This window comes from Pantherophis guttatus, chromosome 2 (assembly GCF_059756535.1).
Source record: "Pantherophis guttatus breed Tessera chromosome 2, ASM5975653v1, whole genome shotgun sequence".
Lineage (NCBI taxonomy): Eukaryota > Metazoa > Chordata > Lepidosauria > Squamata > Colubridae > Pantherophis > Pantherophis guttatus.
In genome coordinates this window covers 70,164,327-70,183,797 of record NC_142064.1, presented here as the reverse complement: position 1 = coordinate 70,183,797, position 19,471 = coordinate 70,164,327, and the positions used below count along the sequence as shown (strand labels likewise).

At 36.4% G+C, this 19,471-nt stretch overlaps 1 protein-coding gene across 1 annotated transcript in view; it reads left to right on the top strand.

Annotated features, from left to right (window-relative positions):
- The window catches only part of PGM5 (phosphoglucomutase 5), a 67,680-nt gene that overhangs the window by 26,610 nt on the left and 21,599 nt on the right, over nt 1–19,471 (top strand). Inside the window, exons 4-7 of the mRNA XM_034410287.3 lie at nt 304–429; nt 3,142–3,332; nt 4,926–5,080; nt 17,164–17,279. Of these exons, the coding sequence (XP_034266178.1) occupies nt 304–429; nt 3,142–3,332; nt 4,926–5,080; nt 17,164–17,279 (588 nt within the window). The remainder of the gene's footprint in view (nt 1–303; nt 430–3,141; nt 3,333–4,925; nt 5,081–17,163; nt 17,280–19,471) is intronic.

The window sequence follows — 19,471 nt, the reverse complement described above, 5'->3', positions numbered from 1 at the left end:
TTGCCTGAACATGCAGATACATGGACATCAACAGAATGCACTTCTGCTGATTCAGCAACTTTTAAGCAACTTTGCCTTTTCGGATAGTTCAGACAACCCTAGCAAGAATTCTACTATGGACATTGAATTGCCAAATTGAGAGGTGATCTTTGAAAGAGGTGCTGGGTCAATTCCCAAAGTGTTTATGGCATATATTTTCACTTGCTCGGTGATAAAAATTTTTATAGTAATAATTTTTATGTGGTGTGTACTTACAAGCACAGTATCCTGACTTATATTCTTTGTTTGATCTTTTGTGCACAGTTGAAATAGTGGATTCTGTGGAGGTTTACCTTAATCTTCTGCGGACCATTTTTGATTTCAGTTCTATTAGAGGCTTGCTAACTGGGCCAAATCAACTTAAGATCAGAATTGATGCCATGAATGGAGGTAAAGAGCGCCATTTTTAATGCAATATGTAAACCACTGATTTTTACAATGCTGAAAATAAGATTTAAAACTCATGCAGTAATTAATTACTATTGATTTATAACAGGCTATCCTTCTAAATACATTTGCTAGAGAGTGATCCTTAATGAACACGGAGAAATGCACATGATTTTGCTGTTAAGTATAATATTCAAAATGTCTCCCATATCTCATGTTCTTAAGGGAGTTATGCGTATGGTGAGAGTGGGACAGAGTCAGAGAGATGCCTTAAATTTCCTACTGACTTAATTTTGGAGATGAGAGTGAAGGGGAAAAACCCCTTTCTTCAGCTGAAAACCAAAATATTAGTGGCAGCTTGAAAGCTTAATTAATTAGGGCATCTTTCGGAAACTTCACAATTAGTTGGCTCTGAGAAAAAGCAGTTCTTGAATGACCAGGACACTTTCTGTTTCAATTAACTCATGAAAAGTATTTATAGCTTTGTTCTTTTTGAATTGAAAGGACATCAAATATATATATAGAAAAATCTAGCTGCTTAGCCCTTAGGATATAAACTATTTTCAGCAACTCCACATACACGTTATTACTTCTGTGCTAAGATAATTTATTCTTAACAGTGATATAGTTACTTGGTATGACAAATGCATTTAATGGATTATATGTTGAAGAATTCGTAGAAACCGGAATTCTTCAAATGTGGCAAAAATAACTGGGACAAAGGTGACAGATTTAAAAAATACGTTATTATATTTTTTAAGTGTATACATTTTTGCCCACAAACTGGTTTCTTCAGTTTATTCTATTAAAACCTTCAATAATAGGTTTTAAAATAATTAATTACTATCATCTTGAGAAAAGTTAAATATGGCAAGAGTGTTTATACCACAAATAAATTGTTGAAATGCATCTTTCTATTACATTCTTATACGCAAAGTGAATCGCATTTCAACCACTGCCTGTTTTCCATTTGTATTTTTTTTTAATGCTATTCAGTTTTTCTTCTCCCCACAAAAATGCAGATACTATAATTGAGTTTAGTATATGACCTCAGACCAGCTATTTCCCTCAACAATTGGCTAAGGAGATATTTTCAAAGAGCCACAAAATTCTTTGCAGAAGTGGAAGAAAATCTGTCTCTTCCTTTAATTATGTTTGATGTTGTTGTTTAAGTAGAACAACATTCTTTTTTTAAAATCAGTTTCCTTTCATTTCCTGAGACCATTTTTTTCTACTGCTCAAACATAAAACTCTTTCAGTGTGACTACTGCTATAAAATGTCCACTAGTAGAATATTTGAATTATATCTGGTATTATACAGCTATTTCTTAAGCACTCTCATGGGTTTTTTTCCCCCAAATAAAGTTTGTTATTTATTAATATATAACAAATGGTATATATTGCTGCCCTGTGTTCTCACTATTTTTATAAAATAGCTGGACTTTCAGGTGTGAATTTCCAGAGTACAAATTAATCCAGAATCAAACTACCTTTAAATTAATCACCACACTAATATGTTTGGTTTTGATACAGGCTTTTTATTGAACAAATGACATAAGCAGCTGAACTGGGGTAGGCCCTAGTGGGTCACCAAATTATGTGGCTGAAAAAGTGGACAAACTGCCAATTTAGATATTCTACAGGTGGTCCTCAACTTATACAACTGAGTCCAAAATTTCTGTTACTAAGCAAGGCAGTTGTTAAGTGACTTTTGCCCCACTTTACAACTTTTTTTACCACGATTGTTAAGCAAAACCACTGCAGTTGTTAAGTGAATCTTGATGTCGTTAAGTGAAACTGGCTTTCTCCATTGACTTTGCTTGTCAGAACCCGGCTGGGAAAGTTACAAGTGATGATCACATGAACTCCAGGACAGTGCAACTGTCATAAATAAATAATTGCCAAGCGCCAATGTTTTGATCATGTGATCACGGGGATGCTGCAATGATCGTAAATGTGAAAACTGGTCGTAAGTCACTTTTTTCAGTGCCGTTGTAACTGTGAACAGTTACACTAAATGAACAATTGTAAGTCGACGGCTACCTCTACTTCTATAGCAGCATAAAGAACAAAATAAGTGCAATAAATGACTGAAACATCATACATTTGTTTCACTTTTCCGAAATGCCCTCAACTGAACCAGACATGTCTCTTACCACTCAGTGAAATTACTGCATTCCTTCTACAGTCGTTGTAGAACAAAAAAATAAAGAAGTGCCTATTCCATGTGCTTAATGCTGAACCTCTTCTATTTTCATTGATTTATTGATTATAGTTTGGTTTTACTATTGTTTTTACTGTAATTTGTTCCCTAAATTATTTGGTATAAACAGATCTTTCATAGCCTTCATCTTTTTAAAGGAGATTATATGCATATAAATATAGAGGCATTTTTTTTCAAGAATTGCAGGATACCTTGTTTAATAGAGAGTGATATAATAACCTCTTTAGTGTCTATGGAGATTCTCAGTCATCCAGGTCATAGTTTTCCCAAAGGTGCTTCTTCCAAGAGGCAACTAGACTTTCTGGTTTCTTGGATGAGAAGCGAAACATCTTCAAAGAAAAAACAAGAAAAGTCTGGTTGACTCTTGAAAAAGCACCTTTGGGACCCTGTTTAATGCAAATCAAATCCATTTTTTTTAAATGCACGAAGGTGTTCATTCTGAATATTTATATGAAAATGGCCTTTAAATTGAAGGCAAATCCCTTTTGCAGTGATGGGCCCCTATGTCCGGAGGATCCTGTGCGAGGAATTGGGAGCTCCTGCTAATTCTGCAGTTGATTGTGTCCCTCTGGAAGATTTTGGTGGCCAGTACCCTGATCCAAACCTAACATATGCCACTTCCTTGTTGGAAGCAATGAAAGGAGGAGAGTATGGATTTGGAGCTGCATTTGATGCTGATGGGGTAGGTTTGGGGAAACTAACTTCATAACTGAAACTTTCAGAAGATTTCTATCTTTCACATAGATATTGGACTTTTATTTAAGCACAGAAGAAATTAATGATTTAGTTTATCAGTTATGCACCTTAAAACTCCCTCACTATTATGAACGATTCAGTGGTTCAACATTGTTCAGTGTTAAAATATTTAGAGTTCTAAAATATATTGTTTAGTTGCTTACGTGAGATCAGCTGTAGCTTTTTCAACTTCATAACATGTATTGGAATATACATTTCAAGTTCATAATGTATCTCATGGATTTTCCAGACAGATGCATGCATCTCTTTGATAGAATTAGAAATGCTTGGCAGTTAGAATTGGAAAACTGGTAGAAGTTCCTTGTTGGAAGCAATGAAATGATAGCAGTGTTCAGATATCTCAGGGGTTGCCACAGAAAAGAGGGAGTCAAGCTATTCTCCAAAGCACCTGAGGGCAGGATAAGAAGCAATGGATGGAAACTAATCAAGGAGAGAAGCAACCTAGAACTAAGAAGTAATTTCCTGACAGTTAGAACAATTAACCAGTGGAACAACTTGCCTCCAAAAGTTATGAATTCCCCAACACTGAAAGTTTTTAAGAAAAGATTGGATAACCATTTGTCTGAAATGGTATAAGGTTTCCTGCCTGAGCAGGGGATTGTAGACCTCTAAGATCCCTTCCAACTTTGTTATTCTATTCTATTCTAAGTGTCAGGTAAACAAATTGTGTATACAGCTGAACCTAGCCATGGGACCTCCACCCCACCACACTTCTGGGTTTTTTTCATTTTGCATTATTCATAGTACTACCAAAATAATCTCCAGTTCTTGGTAGAATAATGAAAGGTTTTTTTTCTGATTTTATCAGTAAGCAACAGATGAAGAAACCTGTGTAAATGATACTTTGAAGGCACGTTTTTAACTCCTTTGTTTAGGGCATGAAGAACTTTCTACCAAGTATTGTGTGACCATTTTAGGAAATGTAATACTGGACTTGATATTTCCAGTTAAATTCAATTCTTTATCTCATTCTAACTTATAGTTGTTTATCCTTCCTTTGCTGAAAAGATTGTTGGATAACAATTCCTGCCTAGTAGTGAAAGATTTATAGAGCATAATTCTTCACAGTTCAATTAAAGAAAACAGTTGATAACATTATGCTTTGTTATAAGATACAAATAAGAATTAAAAGTTCAAAATTGATTTTGCAATTCCCAATGAAGGAGTACAGATAAAAGATATCTCCTTCCTTCCTTCCTTCCTTCCTTCCTTTTTAATCAAGCTTAATGTAAGGAGGAAATGTTACTATTCTTCAAGAGAGTATGTTTCCAGGAAAAAAGAATATGAAACCTTGGAATCACAAGCTATTATATTTTTTCATAATTTATTCAACCAAATTAAACTTCTCCATGGGATTTAGAGCAAGCCACAGACTAAAGCCAAATAACAATTTTGGGTCTCCCTCTTGCTAGACTGCAAATTGAAAAAAAGGAGAATCCAGCTATTTTTGCACAAGCACTGCAGATGTTCTTCTTTCCTTACTCATTCCCTACCCAATATATTTTATTTTCTCTTTTAGGACCGCTACATGATTCTGGGTCAAAATGGATTTTTTGTTAACCCTTCTGATTCCCTGGCCATTATTGCAGCAAATCTCCATTGCATTCCATATTTTCATCAGATGGCTGTGCGAGGGTTTGGTAGGAGTATGCCTACCAGCACCGCCTTGGACAGGTAGGAGACAAGTTTCATTGATATCATTATATATCTGGGCATGGATAAGGAATTTACTGCTGCATTCAACTCCCAACCCCTTGGTTGCAGTTCAGAAATTCTGGAACTAAATTTCATCAGCAAACCACCAAGAGATGATTTCCTCCTGTTTTATTTTCCCCTAGTTTAGGGTACTCATAAAAATAAATGCACCCAAATGCAAATGTTGTCTAAATGCATCCAAAATATATCTCTGAAATTCAACTTTAGCTTCTCACACTATTAATCTTTCTGATTGGGATTGCTAGGAGTTATATTTCATTATGATATGTGGAGGACCCACAAATTGATCATTTCTGAGTTAAGTATATAATGTGTATAGTTAATTGGAGAAACACTGACCTCATGAACCAGAATAATCTCTATAAAACCCTTGTGTATTTCAGAATCATTTTCCAGAGGAACTATACAATTCAAAGCTATTGTTGTTGTGTGTAGTGCATGTGTGTGCACTTTCACATAATAGAAAGTAGAAGCTATGAGCAAAACATCTTTGTTTCAGGAAAATTGCTACCAAATTACAAATCTTTGTTTAAAATGCTTGAATTTTCTAGCTGTTTTCCCACGTCACTCACTCTTCCTGATTAGAAGAAGCCATGATGTTTCAAATACTGATTACTACTTTTGATACCTTTATTTAAAAAATTGTTAATACCAGTACTTAAAATTTTGATATAAATAAAATAAAATCGAATTTAGTGTGTGACTTTGAATTATCGACTACAGGTCGTCCTCAACCTGCGACCACATTTGAGCCCAAAATTTCTGTTGTTAAGCGAGACATTTCTTAACTGAATTTTGCCCCATTTTATGACCATTCTTGCCAACGGTTGTTCTGTGAATGACTGCAGTTGTTAAGTTAGGTACACTGTTTTTAAGTGAAATTGGCTCCCCCTGTTGACTTTGTTTGTCCGAGGGTCACAGAAGGGGATCCCATGACCCTGGAACACTGCAGCCATCAGAAATGTGAGTTAGTTGCCAAACATCTGAATTTTAATCATGTGATCATGAGGATGTTGCAATAGTCGTAAGTGTGAAAAAACGGTCATAAGTCACTTTTTCACTTTGTAACTTTGAATGGTCACTAAATGAACTGCTGTAAATTGAGGACTACCTGTACCTTTTTAGAATGCAGTCCCTGACAGATCATTCAAAGGTCAAGCATAGCTCTCAGCTGGAAAAAGACTGTCACTAAGTCTTACAGAATCCGCATGTTGCCTGCAACAACCTGAATCCTCATTTTACTGACCTCGGAAGGATGGAAGGCTGAGTCAACCTTGGGCCAGTCAGGATCAAAATCCTGGCAATGAGCAGTGAGTTAGCACTGCAGTACAGGTAGTCCTCGACTTACGACCACAATTGAGCCCAAAATTTATGTTGCTAAGCGAGACATTTGTTAAGTGAGTTTTGCCCCATTTTACGAACTTTCTTGCCACAGTTGTTCAGTGAGAACTTAAGAACTGCAGTTCTTAAGTTAATAACATGGTTGTTAAATGAATCTGGTTTCCATGCTGGCTTTGCTAGTCAGAAAGTCACAAAAGGTGATCATATGACCCTGGAACACCGCCACCGTCATAAGTATGAATCAGTTGCCAAGGATTTTAATTTTGATCACATGACCATGGAGATGCTGCAACATTCATAAGTTTGAAAAATGATCATAAGTCACTCTTTTCAGTGCCGTTGTAACTTTGAACAGTCACTAAATGAACTGTTGTAAGTCGAGGACGACCTGTACTGCATTCTAACCACTGCTCCACCATGGCTCTTGTAAGCAAGCATAGTTAAACCAAATCATAACTACATGATGTGTGAACTTGTCTAAATAGTCACGAACATCTGATCTGCTGATAAACATGCGGGTTTAAAGAATCCTCTTTACTAAGGTAATCCTTTACTACAGGTAGTCCTTGATTTATGACCAAAGCAGAACCCCATTTCCTGACCTTTTTTGCCCTGATTAAATGAATCACTGCAGTTGATAACGTGAATCATGCTGTCATTAAATGGATCTAGTTTCCCCATTGACTTTGCTTGTCGGAAGCCATCGAGAATGGTTACAAATGGTGATCACATGAACATGGGAATGCTGCAAAGGTCATAAGTCTAAAAAACGATCATAAGTCACTTTTTTCAATGCAATTGTAACTTTGAATGGTCATTAAATGAATGGTTGTAAGTCAAGGGCTACCTGTAGTCTATTCAACCCTTTTTTCAGTGCCTGATCCTTTTACGCTGTTTGTCTTTATGGCAGGAATGGGCTCTCCCTGGCTTGTGAACTCTGTGCAACCTCCATTTTTCAAGACTTAGAATAAGCTCAGAACAATGTTTGGTGACCAAACTTTTGATCCTCAGTGAGGCATGGATTTTGTATTTTTCCTTAAAGAACATGCAAACTATGGCTATTTATTCCCTATGGCATTTGATAGGTTTAGTTTGTATTTTAAACCTATCCAGAAACAAAACACTAACTTCAGTTATATAATTGTGTCACTAACTGCGTTTTTTTGCATGCCAGAGGGGCCGAGGAAAGCATTCAAAATGGCCCTCCACTTTTGCTTTGAGATGGCTAACCTTGCTGAAATGACTTTGGTAAAACTCATTTACAAATTGTACTATTGAGCTCAGTCTTCAGAATTTCTGAGGAACTTTAGATAACTCAAAATTATTTTTCTCCTTTCTTCTAAGGATAAAATATTTTCCTTCTACCACCAAAATGAAAGTTTCCATGTTATCATTATTTACACAGACATGTCTAACTTGGCACTGCTTTTTTCCTCCCAGTATCCTTGCTTTTTGTTTGGATATGACAAAACTGTTTTGAAATGAATATTTTTAATGACTTTTCCCAAAAACTAATCAAATGACTTTGTAAACAACGGGGTCTATTTTGTTATTAACTCCAGAATATTCAGAGCAGTTTTAATTCAGTAGCCTTCCTCTGAGATCTGGGCCGCTTTTCAATTTCTTCATGTCCTAGACTGAACCTTGACACTGAAAAGCGGAGGGAGGGAGGGGAGGAAGGAAGGAAGGAAGGAAGGAAGGAAGGAAGGAAGGAAGGAAGGAAGGAAGAGATTTCTTTAGGGCACTTCCCATGGTAGGAGGTCTAATGAAGGGCTATGATCTGAAAATACTGTTTTTAATCCCCTAAAGATACACAGTTCAAATATTATAATACATAATAGCTTAATTTTAGTTTAATGACTATACAAACCTGGCCACTATATTAAACCTAAGTTTACATTTTTTTAGTACAGTTTATGCATAAAGCTAAATTAGGCTAAGGATGGGAGGGGGGAGGGGGTTGGATAAATTGTGTTCAGCAGGTTGCAAGAATCTATTGATTGTGTGGTTTGTGAACCAGATAATTACATTCAACCATAGTGCAGTTTACTGCAGTGTTCTTAAATTGTGGGTAATTACACTCATGGTAATTTGGGCATATCCTGGGGGTAATGGAGAAATTTGTAATTTTTGAGTCAAGGATCTAGTTTGGGAAAACCACTTCCCAGGGGCTTATGTAAAACAGTCTGGTTTTGTTTTGTTTTTAGAAGTAGTGACATTATTCACTATTGGGAAAGGGACAGTTAGGTCAAATAATTTAAAAGCTCGGGAGCAGTCCGGAGTTTGGTATAGGATGGGTGGCTATATTAATGTTTTAAATAAATAAAGCCATAATTCAATAAATAAATAATTAAGCATAGTTTGTTGTGTAATTAAGCAATAGCATTATGTTAACCCTGCCTTAGGGTTTAATGAAGGGTTGGGATCTGAGGCCATGTATATCCTCCAGAGCACTCTGAGGTCGTGCGGTCAAAATAAAGCATTAAAATGTCAAATGTTGGGCATGAATGGCACCCAAAATATACTGATTCTGCCCAATTACATAGGATGATAGAAGCTACAGAAGATCTGGATTCTCAAATAATTACCCTATGCTATAAAGAGGTTTTATGTCATAACCAGCATTTTGAACTTCACCCTATTGGTAACCAGTGCAACTCCAGAAGTGGTTATATGGGCATAGTGTGCAAGTCTCATAACTGCCCATGCCATATTCTGGACAAGGTGAAGCTTCTGAATAATCTTCCAGGGTGATCCCATAAAGAATGCATTACAGTAGTCAAGTCTTAAATGACCAAAGCACTAGCAGCTGTGCCAAGGCTCTCCTGGTAGTTATAGACACATTTGGCACACTAGGTGAACTTGTGGAAGGCCCTTGATGGCCCACAGTTGTCATCTGCTCCTGGCATGCCAGTCCCAAAGGAACATCTCCAGGCCTGGTTGGCCCAAATATGAGTCGCTCAGTCTTTTCAGAGTTGAACTTGCATATGTTCCTCCACATCCAAGACACCCAGAGAATGTCTGGACATTGAGACAAGACTTGCCTAGTATATTTCTTATAGTGGCTATAAAGGTGGAACTGTGGCTTGACCCTCCCCATGAAGGAAAGGATCACTTTAAAAATAACTGCTGGAGAGGTCTCTGTGAATGTGATAAATAGAAAAGTAGCTATGTGTTGCTGCTGTGATCATCATAATTCCTAATATGGACTAACTGCAAAAATATTAAAAATAAAGTTTCCTTATAGGTGGTTGCATATTTGTTTAACGTGTGTTAAAGATTCTATCTGTATCTGACAATTAGACCACAGTAATGTGTTATTCCTTGAAATACTACACTTAATTAGACATTAGCAATAGCAATAGCAATGGCACTTAGACTTATGTACCGCATCATAGTGCTTTACAGCACTCTGAGTGGTTTACAGAGTCAGCATATTGCTCCCAACAATCTGGGTCTTCATTTTATTGACCTCAGAAGGATGGAAGGCTGAGTCAACCTTGAGCTGGTGAGGATCGAACTGCTGGCAATGAGCTGAATTGGCTTGCAGTATTGCACTCTAAGCATTACTTGATTGTTTTATAAATAACAATTGTAAATGGAAAAATTAGAGGAGGATAAGTTTGTTGAGTATGCGTGGGAAATTGTGTGGCACAATTCTGACTGAAAGGGTATGAGTGTTGTTAATGATGCTTTGCACAGAGTGTGCAGACCTGGTTTTTTTACCTTCAGCACGTCATTGAAAAGCGTTTAAATGTGAAGAATATTTTTTAAAGAGAAAGTGCTTGAATTATGGAATGTTGCACACAAATATAGAATTGAAGGTGATTGCTGAATGTGATAAGAGCAATATATGATGAAAGTAAAGCACACCCAAGAGGCTAAACAAAACATTTAATGAATACTTCAGTCCTGAGCGATGAGTAGCTATATAACATCCCTTGGTTATTAAAATATTTATGGAAGATATATAAGGAATGGTTGTGGTGAGATTTCAGGTATATCTGCTGGGAATGTGAACGTGTTAATATATTTTTAGGCATTATAAATATCTACCATTTTGTAGGGTTAAAACTTCTATGTTTTGCAGCAAATGTTAGATTGTAAATTACGCCAAAGAGTAATCCTTTTAAAAATAATATATGAAAAGACCAAGGTAGTTACATTTGATAAGGAACATGGTATGAATGATTGTGTGTAATATATAAGTGGCAAAAAAACTAAACCTAATCTTGTTAGAATGTCCACTACCAAAGATGAAAAAGTGGATGATTTTAATCCACTTTTTAAAATGAAAATTTTAATATATGCAAATGTACTGTAGGTAGAATGAATGTATGGAGAGATATAATAACTACGTTGGCATAACTAGATTCAGCATTTTTTATATTTACATGCCTTTAGTTTCTTTTGCTTGTTATTTTGTACTCCATTACTTTACTTTGCATAATGTTATTTATTCCAAAAAAAAGTTGTGTGATTGGTATATATTTTTGCTTAAATATTTCATGTGCAAAAACAATCTGACTTGAATTAGAGAGAATACACTGTATAAATGCTGCCTTGGCACAATTGTAATTTTCCATTACTTCAGGGACTGAATTGAAGAAAAATATGTCTGAAAATATTCCAGGAACTAGCCAAATGAAATATTCTGAAAATACACTATTAGCAAGCAATAAATACTTCAGGGAATCCCCAGGAATTTGGTTTAAATGGTAACAGTTCATTGTTAACACAGATTTAATTGACTAGGAAAAAGAACCACAAGGGTGTATGGATTTCAGTTTTAAAAGTAGATGGGCCCGGGAAGAGGAAATAGACTTCCTTGCAATTCCTTCCCCCAAATGTTTTTCTTTTACTTCTGCTGTTGGAAATTTCCTACAACTAGGAAAAAATACCTGGAAAGAGGGAGGTGCTTTGTTTTTTTCTAAAAGATCTGTTCCTTTTTTTTAGCATAAGGCAGTGGGAGAGAGAGAAGTAATTTATTAATTTCCAGGAGTAAGGAGCTTTTCGTTCTTCTCATCCTCCATGACTGATGGCCTCTCAGGATGTGGGACACTGCTTATATGTTCCATGTTGCATTCTTGGTTGGTCATCTAGAAAGTGAAAGAATCAGTGGACGCATGAAATTCTCTGTGAACGCTAGATTTACAAGCAATCAATAAAACTCAGATGTGAGCAAAGATCTGCAGGTAGCAAAATTGTAATAGATTGGTTTCAAACTGCTTATGAATTGCTACAATTTTTTTACTACGCAGGAGTTCACTTTATTCAACCATAATGGGTTTGTGTTGAACTAAAATCTACTGGTGGTCACCTATAAAGGCACGGGGCCAAAATACTTGAAGGACTGTCTCTGTCCAATTGCCATTACCTGCCCTATTATTTTTAGCAGCAGTGGTATGCTTCAGTTCCCTCAATTAAATTAAATGACGTATTGTGGGATACAGGAAGCGTTTCTTTTCTGTTATGACATCTGCCCTCTGGAACACCTTTCTACCCAAGATCAGAACAGCCCCTTATCTGCTGGCCTTCAGAAAGCTTTCAAGACCTGGCAGTGCTCTGGTATGGAGGTTGGAAAGTAAGTGCAGCCCCTGGGATTTGTTATTATTCTGAGGTTTTAGTTTTGATTATATGATTCAGGTTCTTACAATTATTTATGTCACTGTTTTAAATTTTGAAATATTTTGCCACCCAGAGTTGCTTTGGTGAGACAGATGGGTCATATGCATGAAATAAAATAGAGAAATGCTTATAGAAATATACTAGAGCAGTGGCCCCCAACCTTTTGGGTATCTGGGACCGGTTCTGTGGAGACAGCTTTTTCCACAGACTGGAGGGGATGTGGTTTTGTGTGCCACTTGCATTCCGTGGATGGGGCATTGCTTGTTTGCGTGACCCAGTTTCTGGCATGCCCCGGACTTGTGCTAGTCCACGGACCGGAGATTGGGAACCCCTGCATTAGGAGTCAGGGAATCTTTCAAAATACTGAATATTTTAATTGAACAAATAGATTTATTTGCAGTGTCGTGAATGCAATTTATAAAATAAAGTAAGATTGAAGTAATGGATATGCTGCATTAAAAATGTATAGATTATTCTGTCTCGGCTCTGAAAATCCAGCCAACCATTAAATGGCAACAAAAATTTACAGAAAAAAATGAGCCCTTCCTTGCCTTCTATCAACAATCATTCAGATTACTGCAGCCCATATCTGGTTGTCCTAAACAATATCATACTAGGATTCTACAGACAGCATGTGGTTTTGTTTACAAGTAAGTCTGAATTAGCTGAGCCATCATTAGGCAGATGTAAGAAGGATATTGGAAAAGCAGTGTTTTACTGAATTCCCTTCCAGTTCTGTAATATTTTATCCAAGAAGGCCATTTAATCCTTATGTTTCTTATCTTTCTGAAGCATCCTTTTTATCTGTTTGCTGGGTCAAAGCTGCAGTTCCTGAGTTTTATTTATTTTATTTTATTTTTTTGCACATAAATCCAAAATAATGGGAGTAGCAGCTGCAGTGCTTACCATATATGGGATATTGGCAGTTGCCTGGTTCTACTCTTGGTATATACACTTGATGCCTTTTAAGGGAACTCAGTGCCTGCAGAGTGAAAATATCCAGAAACCAAACATGTATTTCATAGACCTGCCTCTTTTCTACTGTTAGAATCATATGAGAAGTACAAGCTCCAGAGATAAACACTTCGAATAGAAAGGAAAAGAGTTTTTTTTTAAATAATTCAGAAATCTTAGAAAAGATCTCCAGAACAACAGAGAAAATTACTGTCCGAGTTCTTCATACAAGATAGCATTTTTGTGATTTGTCTCTTGGCTTACACATTATTGCAAAGTTTTACAAAATAAACTGCTGTCTTTGCATATACTTTGAAGTAAAACCTCCACTGAATTCAATAGTAACACCAGTAACTTTTGAAGTACTTTCTATTAAAAAAATATGCAGGCTGCAAAAATTGTCAAATGCCTTATCATGGTCCTGTGCTGCTCTCACAGATGTTCTTGATTATACTCCCATTCTGTTCGTGGAATATATCACATAAAACCTTCATAAATCTTCTATATTACACTCATTTTGTCTGAAGATGAAACAGTCGAAACTTTGAGGGTTAAGTATATTTGAAGATAAGTACAGTACGTATCTTTGTTTTTAACATTTTCCATTTCTCGGCCCAGTAAAACTAGCTAGCTGTTACTTTCAAATCATTTTTTTAATTTCACAAGTCTCCTTACATATTTATCTGTATACTACTAAAACTCTCATTGTCATGTCATTTAACAGGGCAAAACAATGCATCATAGGGGAACAAGGTACCTCAAATGGGCTAATACAGAATAGGGAGGGAGGAAAAGGGGAAGTCGGAAAAATGAAAAAAGGAAAAGAGAAATAGGGAAGGAAGGAGGAACAGAGAGGAAGGAACCCAGTGTACCTTTTCTGGCCTATAACACCCCTGTACATTTTCCCAATTCAATGCTTCCCCACCCCCACCCACCCCCAGTGAACCTTCCTCAACCATGTGGTACTTCTTGTGCATCCCTGCATATCCTCCCTGACCCTCACCACTCCTTATGTACTCCCATGTACAATTGCTGAACCACACCCCAGTGCACCTCCTTTCTCCCTTCCCCACAAAGCAGCAGAGACTTACCTGCATACTGGCCTTCAGCCTGCAACGTTTTGCTGATTTTCCCATTGATTTTCTCCCTACAAGCTTAGGTAAAGCTTGTAGATGAAGTAAATGGAAAAGCCTGCAGTAATTCTAAGGAGGAAGGGAAAGAGGGAGGGAGGAAGGAAGGAAGAAAGACGAGAGGGATAAAGAAGGATAGAAGGAAGGAAGATTGCTAATCTTCTAAAGAAGGATTTCTAATAACCATGAAGGTGCAAAAAAGCAGGAGAAATGGAAACAATGTCCAACTTCTTGAAGGCTTCCCCATTGAGTTCCCAAAAGGAAACTCAGTGGGGAAGCCTTCAAGAAGTTGGGAATTGCTTACATGCCCACTGCTTCTTTTGCGCTCTCGTGATCATTTTATTTCTCTGTTTTGGAAATATTTCTGAAAGGATGACCTAATAGGGCACAGGTTGCCTAATATGCCATAAAAGATGATAATATTAGTGTACAATTTTAATTTGATATTTTATACTGTAACAGCAACTTGTCTGGCCTGAGTAGTTTAACAAATCATAGTTACTTAGATGAACCATCACTTTCTATCCATGAAAAAACTGATACAATATATTTCGCTCTGTAGTTCCAGAGATCTTATCTAGAATTTCTGAATTAAAAAATGTGTTCCCATCTGTTCGAAAGGATAATCTATGATATTGTGAGGAGTGGGAATGTTAGATATTTTCTGTCACAATTTTTGAATGCCACACTGGCTTGGTTCCCTAGAACATAATGTATAGGTAGTCCTTAACTTACAACTGTTCATTTAGTGACTTCGAAGTTACAAAGGCACTGAAAAAAACATTTATGACCGTTTTTCATACTTACAACCATTGCAGCATCCACATGGTCACCTGATCAAAGTTCAGATCTCGGCAACTGAGTCATATTTATGACCGTTGCAGTGTCCTGGGGTCATGTGATCACCTTTTGCGGCCTTGCAGCAAGCAAAGTCAATGGGGAAGCCAGATTTACTTAACAACCATGTTGCTAATTTAACAACTGGCAAAAAGAGTCACAAAACAGGCAAAACTCACTTAACAAATTTCTCACTTAGCAACAGAAATTTTGGGCTCAATTCTGATCGTAAGTTGAGGACTACCTGAAGTTAATTTTTTGTTAATGTGTCAACCATATTGCTATAGAAATATTCAACAAACAGATATTTGAAAACTGGCATGGCACTGTATGTCAAGTTTATAATATTTATTTTGAATAGATACTACTTCATTGTTTCACTCCTAATGTCTTTTGTACTGACTTTTTGAATTTGTGTTTGTGTGGGGTGGAGGGTATTTATTTAAGCCAGTTTGCGTGGGGATTTTCTGTGACTGCCTTCTCCATTTCAGATTAGGGAATTAAATGCCAAGACTGGAAAGCTGCAACAATTTGAAATTTTATTTCTGTAGGAAAAAAATAAATGATTACAATTCATTGTAAAATATTTTCCTTATATGTAGGGCTATGATATCTGGGCTGCAAAACTTTGTCAATCATCATTAAGGCAGCAGAGAGTTATTGTAAACTGGTTTGGCGCTATTCAGTCAAATGGATTATTGCAACCCAGATATTTCACTTGTGAAATTTATACTAATGTTTTTGTTTTATATTGTATTATATCGTAAACATGCTGTGAAAGTAACAAAGTAAATAAAATAAAATTTTCTAAAGATACAACAAGCTATTTGCTTTATTCATCAAGATCAAAATATACTCTTCTGTAAACTATGTGAATTTTTGTGTGCATATGTAACAAGCAATTATAGCTATTTTGGTGTATGAAAAACATCTAAAAGTAGCAATTATTGGGTATTATTGGCATTAAAAATGGTACAAAAAGGACTGCATACTTCATCTTGGATTAATTTGAAGACAAGCTTCCTGCATTGAAATAGCTAGCTAACATTTTGAATTTCAAGTTGCACTAAATCAATGATCATAATTTTCTCTCACAATACAGATCTTGTACCAGAGTTAATTACACATAAATTAAAGTATCTTATTTAAAGTTAAAATATTTGTACTTATTCCAAATAATACCTTGGCTAATATATATGCAATCTATAATTTACCTTTGTGGACGTATTTTATTATATCCTGATTTCTAAGGTACAGTATAGAGCAGTGTTTTTCAATTAGTTTTCATAGAAACCCTAGGTCATGATTTAAAATAAAACCCTGCTTTTTGAAATGCTAGTATTTGCAGTGGCACAGCCTGGTTTGCTGATGTTGTAAACATTATAAATCATAAATTGTGTAAGTTAGAAATGAATTGTATAGTGAAGCAATTGTATTTTTTGCCAGAGTCTCCTGAGAGCTGAAAATTATTTCAAGGATCCTTCCAGTGAAAGAGTTAGGAAAATATGCTAGAGATATTGATTATATCGAAAAGAGACATGAGGCTGGGTGGCATATCAGTTAAGCTGTGTATCTGTATGTTAAAGTTGTATGTGTGTGAGAGAGAATGAGAGGGAGGGAGGAAAAGAGAGAGAAAGGATAACTAAGTAAAATTTAATTGTGTTTGATTATTCTCATTTAATGCAATTGAAAGCCTGGAAATTACCAACACACATAGAGAGACATTATAAAGAAAATAATTAGACAAATAAAGAAAATTTAATAAGAATTAAAATACCTACAAAAGAAAAAAGAAAGAAAAGAAAATTTTAAAAAAAGGAATTAATGAAAACTTGACATCCCTTTTTACAATATCTGCTACTTTACAATATTTGTAAACATTAAATTATTTGGGGGGAAATTTTCAAAGGAAAAAAATTTCAGGGGAATATAGCATTGTGTTCTTCTAAGAAATATTTTTTTAAAACTGTATTTAAACTTCTTAGTACAACTGTACTAAGTGGCATGTGATAGGTTGTTATGGCCAGAACCTGAATCCAGTTTTTAATTCATGGCTTTACTTAAAATGAATGCATTTAAATAATGCTATAGCCATCTATTCAAAAAACTATAGTATATTAATAAGGTATGTTGTATAATGTCTTTTTTTAGGGTTGCAAAATCAATGAAAGTACCTGTATATGAAACACCGGCAGGATGGAGATTCTTCTCAAATCTGATGGATTCTGGTCGATGCTCTCTTTGTGGAGAAGAAAGTTTTGGCACTGGTAAGATTAATACTTTGAAAGCATTTCTGAATGCAGGTAGTCCTTGATTTAAGACCACAATTGAGCCCAAAATTTCTATTGCTAAGTGAGACATTTATTAACTGGATTTTGCCCCATTCTACAACCTTTCTTGCCACAATTGTTAAGTGAATCACTGCAATTGATAAGTTAGTAATCCAGTTGTTAAATGAATCTGGTTTCCCCATTGACTTTGCTGGTCAGAAGGTCACAAAAGGGGATCACGTGACCTTGGGATAAGCAATGGTCATAAATATGACCATTTGTCAAGTATCTGAATTTTGATCACATGATCATGGGGACGCTACAAAGGTTGTAACACTGAAAAAGGCTCATAAGTCACTTTTTTCAGTGCCATTTTAACTTTAAACGATCACTAAATGAACTGTTGTAAATTAAGGACTTCCTCTATTGTAAAACTACAGCACCTGTAGTTATAAAGCTGGGTATCATCCGCATATTGGTGATACCTCACCCCAAAACCACGAATGATCTCACCCAGTGGCTTCATATAGATATTAAAGAGCAGGGGGGAGAGAACCAATCTCTGAGGCACCCCACAAGTGAGGGGCCTCTGGGAGGATCTCTGACCCCCCGCCGATACAAACTGCAAGCGGCCCAAGAGATAGGAGGGGAACCACTGCAGAACAGTGCCTCCTATCCCCTCCCGAGTCGCTGCAGTAGGATACCATGGTCGATGGTATCGAAAGCTGCTGAGAGGTCAAGAAGGACCAGGATGGAGGAACAACCCCCATCACGGGCCCGCCAGAGATCATTCACTAGGGCGACCAATGCTGTTTCCATGTTGTGACGGAATTGACGGAAATTTATTGGTTCGATTTATATGCTGCCCTTCTCCGGAGACTCGGGGTGGCTTACAATGCATTAAGCAATAGCCTTCATACTTTTGTATATACCTGCTTAGTAGGGCTTTCACCTCCCCCCCCCCAAGCGGTGTTCTTTTTTATACAAAGTCAGCTTATTGCCCCCACAATCCAGGTCCTCATTTTACCTACCTCGGAAGGATGGAAGGCTGAGTCAACCTTGAGCCTGGTGAGATTTGAACTCGCAGTAATTGCAGGTAGCTGGCAGCTAAGTGCTACTTAACAGCACTTTAGTCTGATGCACCACCAAGGCTCTAATAAGACTATCAAATAAATTTCTGCTGAATGTATTAAACATAGAGTCAGGTCTCATATTTACAATAATGGCTAATATCTGCCTTCACCCTCATCAGGTTTCATATGTTAATCAAATCTCTGTACATCAGATTAGCCCCTCTTAATTCTGAATTTTTTGAGCAAAAGCAAATACAGGATATCTAGAAGACTTTTTTGATACAACAGAAAAAGATTTTGTTCCTATATTAGCAGTATATTGGCATTTACCCTAAACAACAAAAACATGCTAAATTCTCTATAAAACATTTTGGAGGTTGGGAAGAACATTATGCATACAAATACAAATACATTCAAAAACAGCAAATAAAGTGGTTAGCTCACCTGGAGAGGATGTCGGGGGATTCCAGACCTTCTCCTCTTTTTGTATATACCTCGTACATGAGGCAGGCCCAGAAAAAGATGGAGGGACAACATCAAAGATGCACTACAACAACATCAATTAACAATGGTTGAGAGAGCCAGAAAAGCAAGAGCCAGAACTTTGTATCTCCCTCAACACCCAAAGTGGTAAAAGGAAGTAAAGAAGAACAGAAGAACAATAATGGATAAGTAAGCACTTAATGATCTCCAAACCATTATAATGCCAACGTACAAAATACATGGATGGTGCCATCAGTGGCCAAAGCTGCCATTGCATACTTGCCTCTCAGCATCTTATGCAAATATATAAGTTGCAGCTTTTGTGTGATGAAGTTAGACATGCTTCATCGTTTTACCCTCCACTGAATAAGTCAATGCCAATCACTTTGTGCCATGAAAACCTCTATAAATAAAAATAGCTAATTCAATTTTGAGTTGGACTGCAGGATTTCTAAATGATTTCTCTCTTGACTTCTCCGTCTACTTAAAATATGAATCAGAACAGCAACTTAACCTTATATGAACATGAAATTCTAATGTGTATTCTCTGCTTGAAATGTATGTGTGTTTTTGCTCAGTGAACTCAAGTTGATAGAAATTTAACGATGAACTCTTCCGAAGTATATTGGCAGG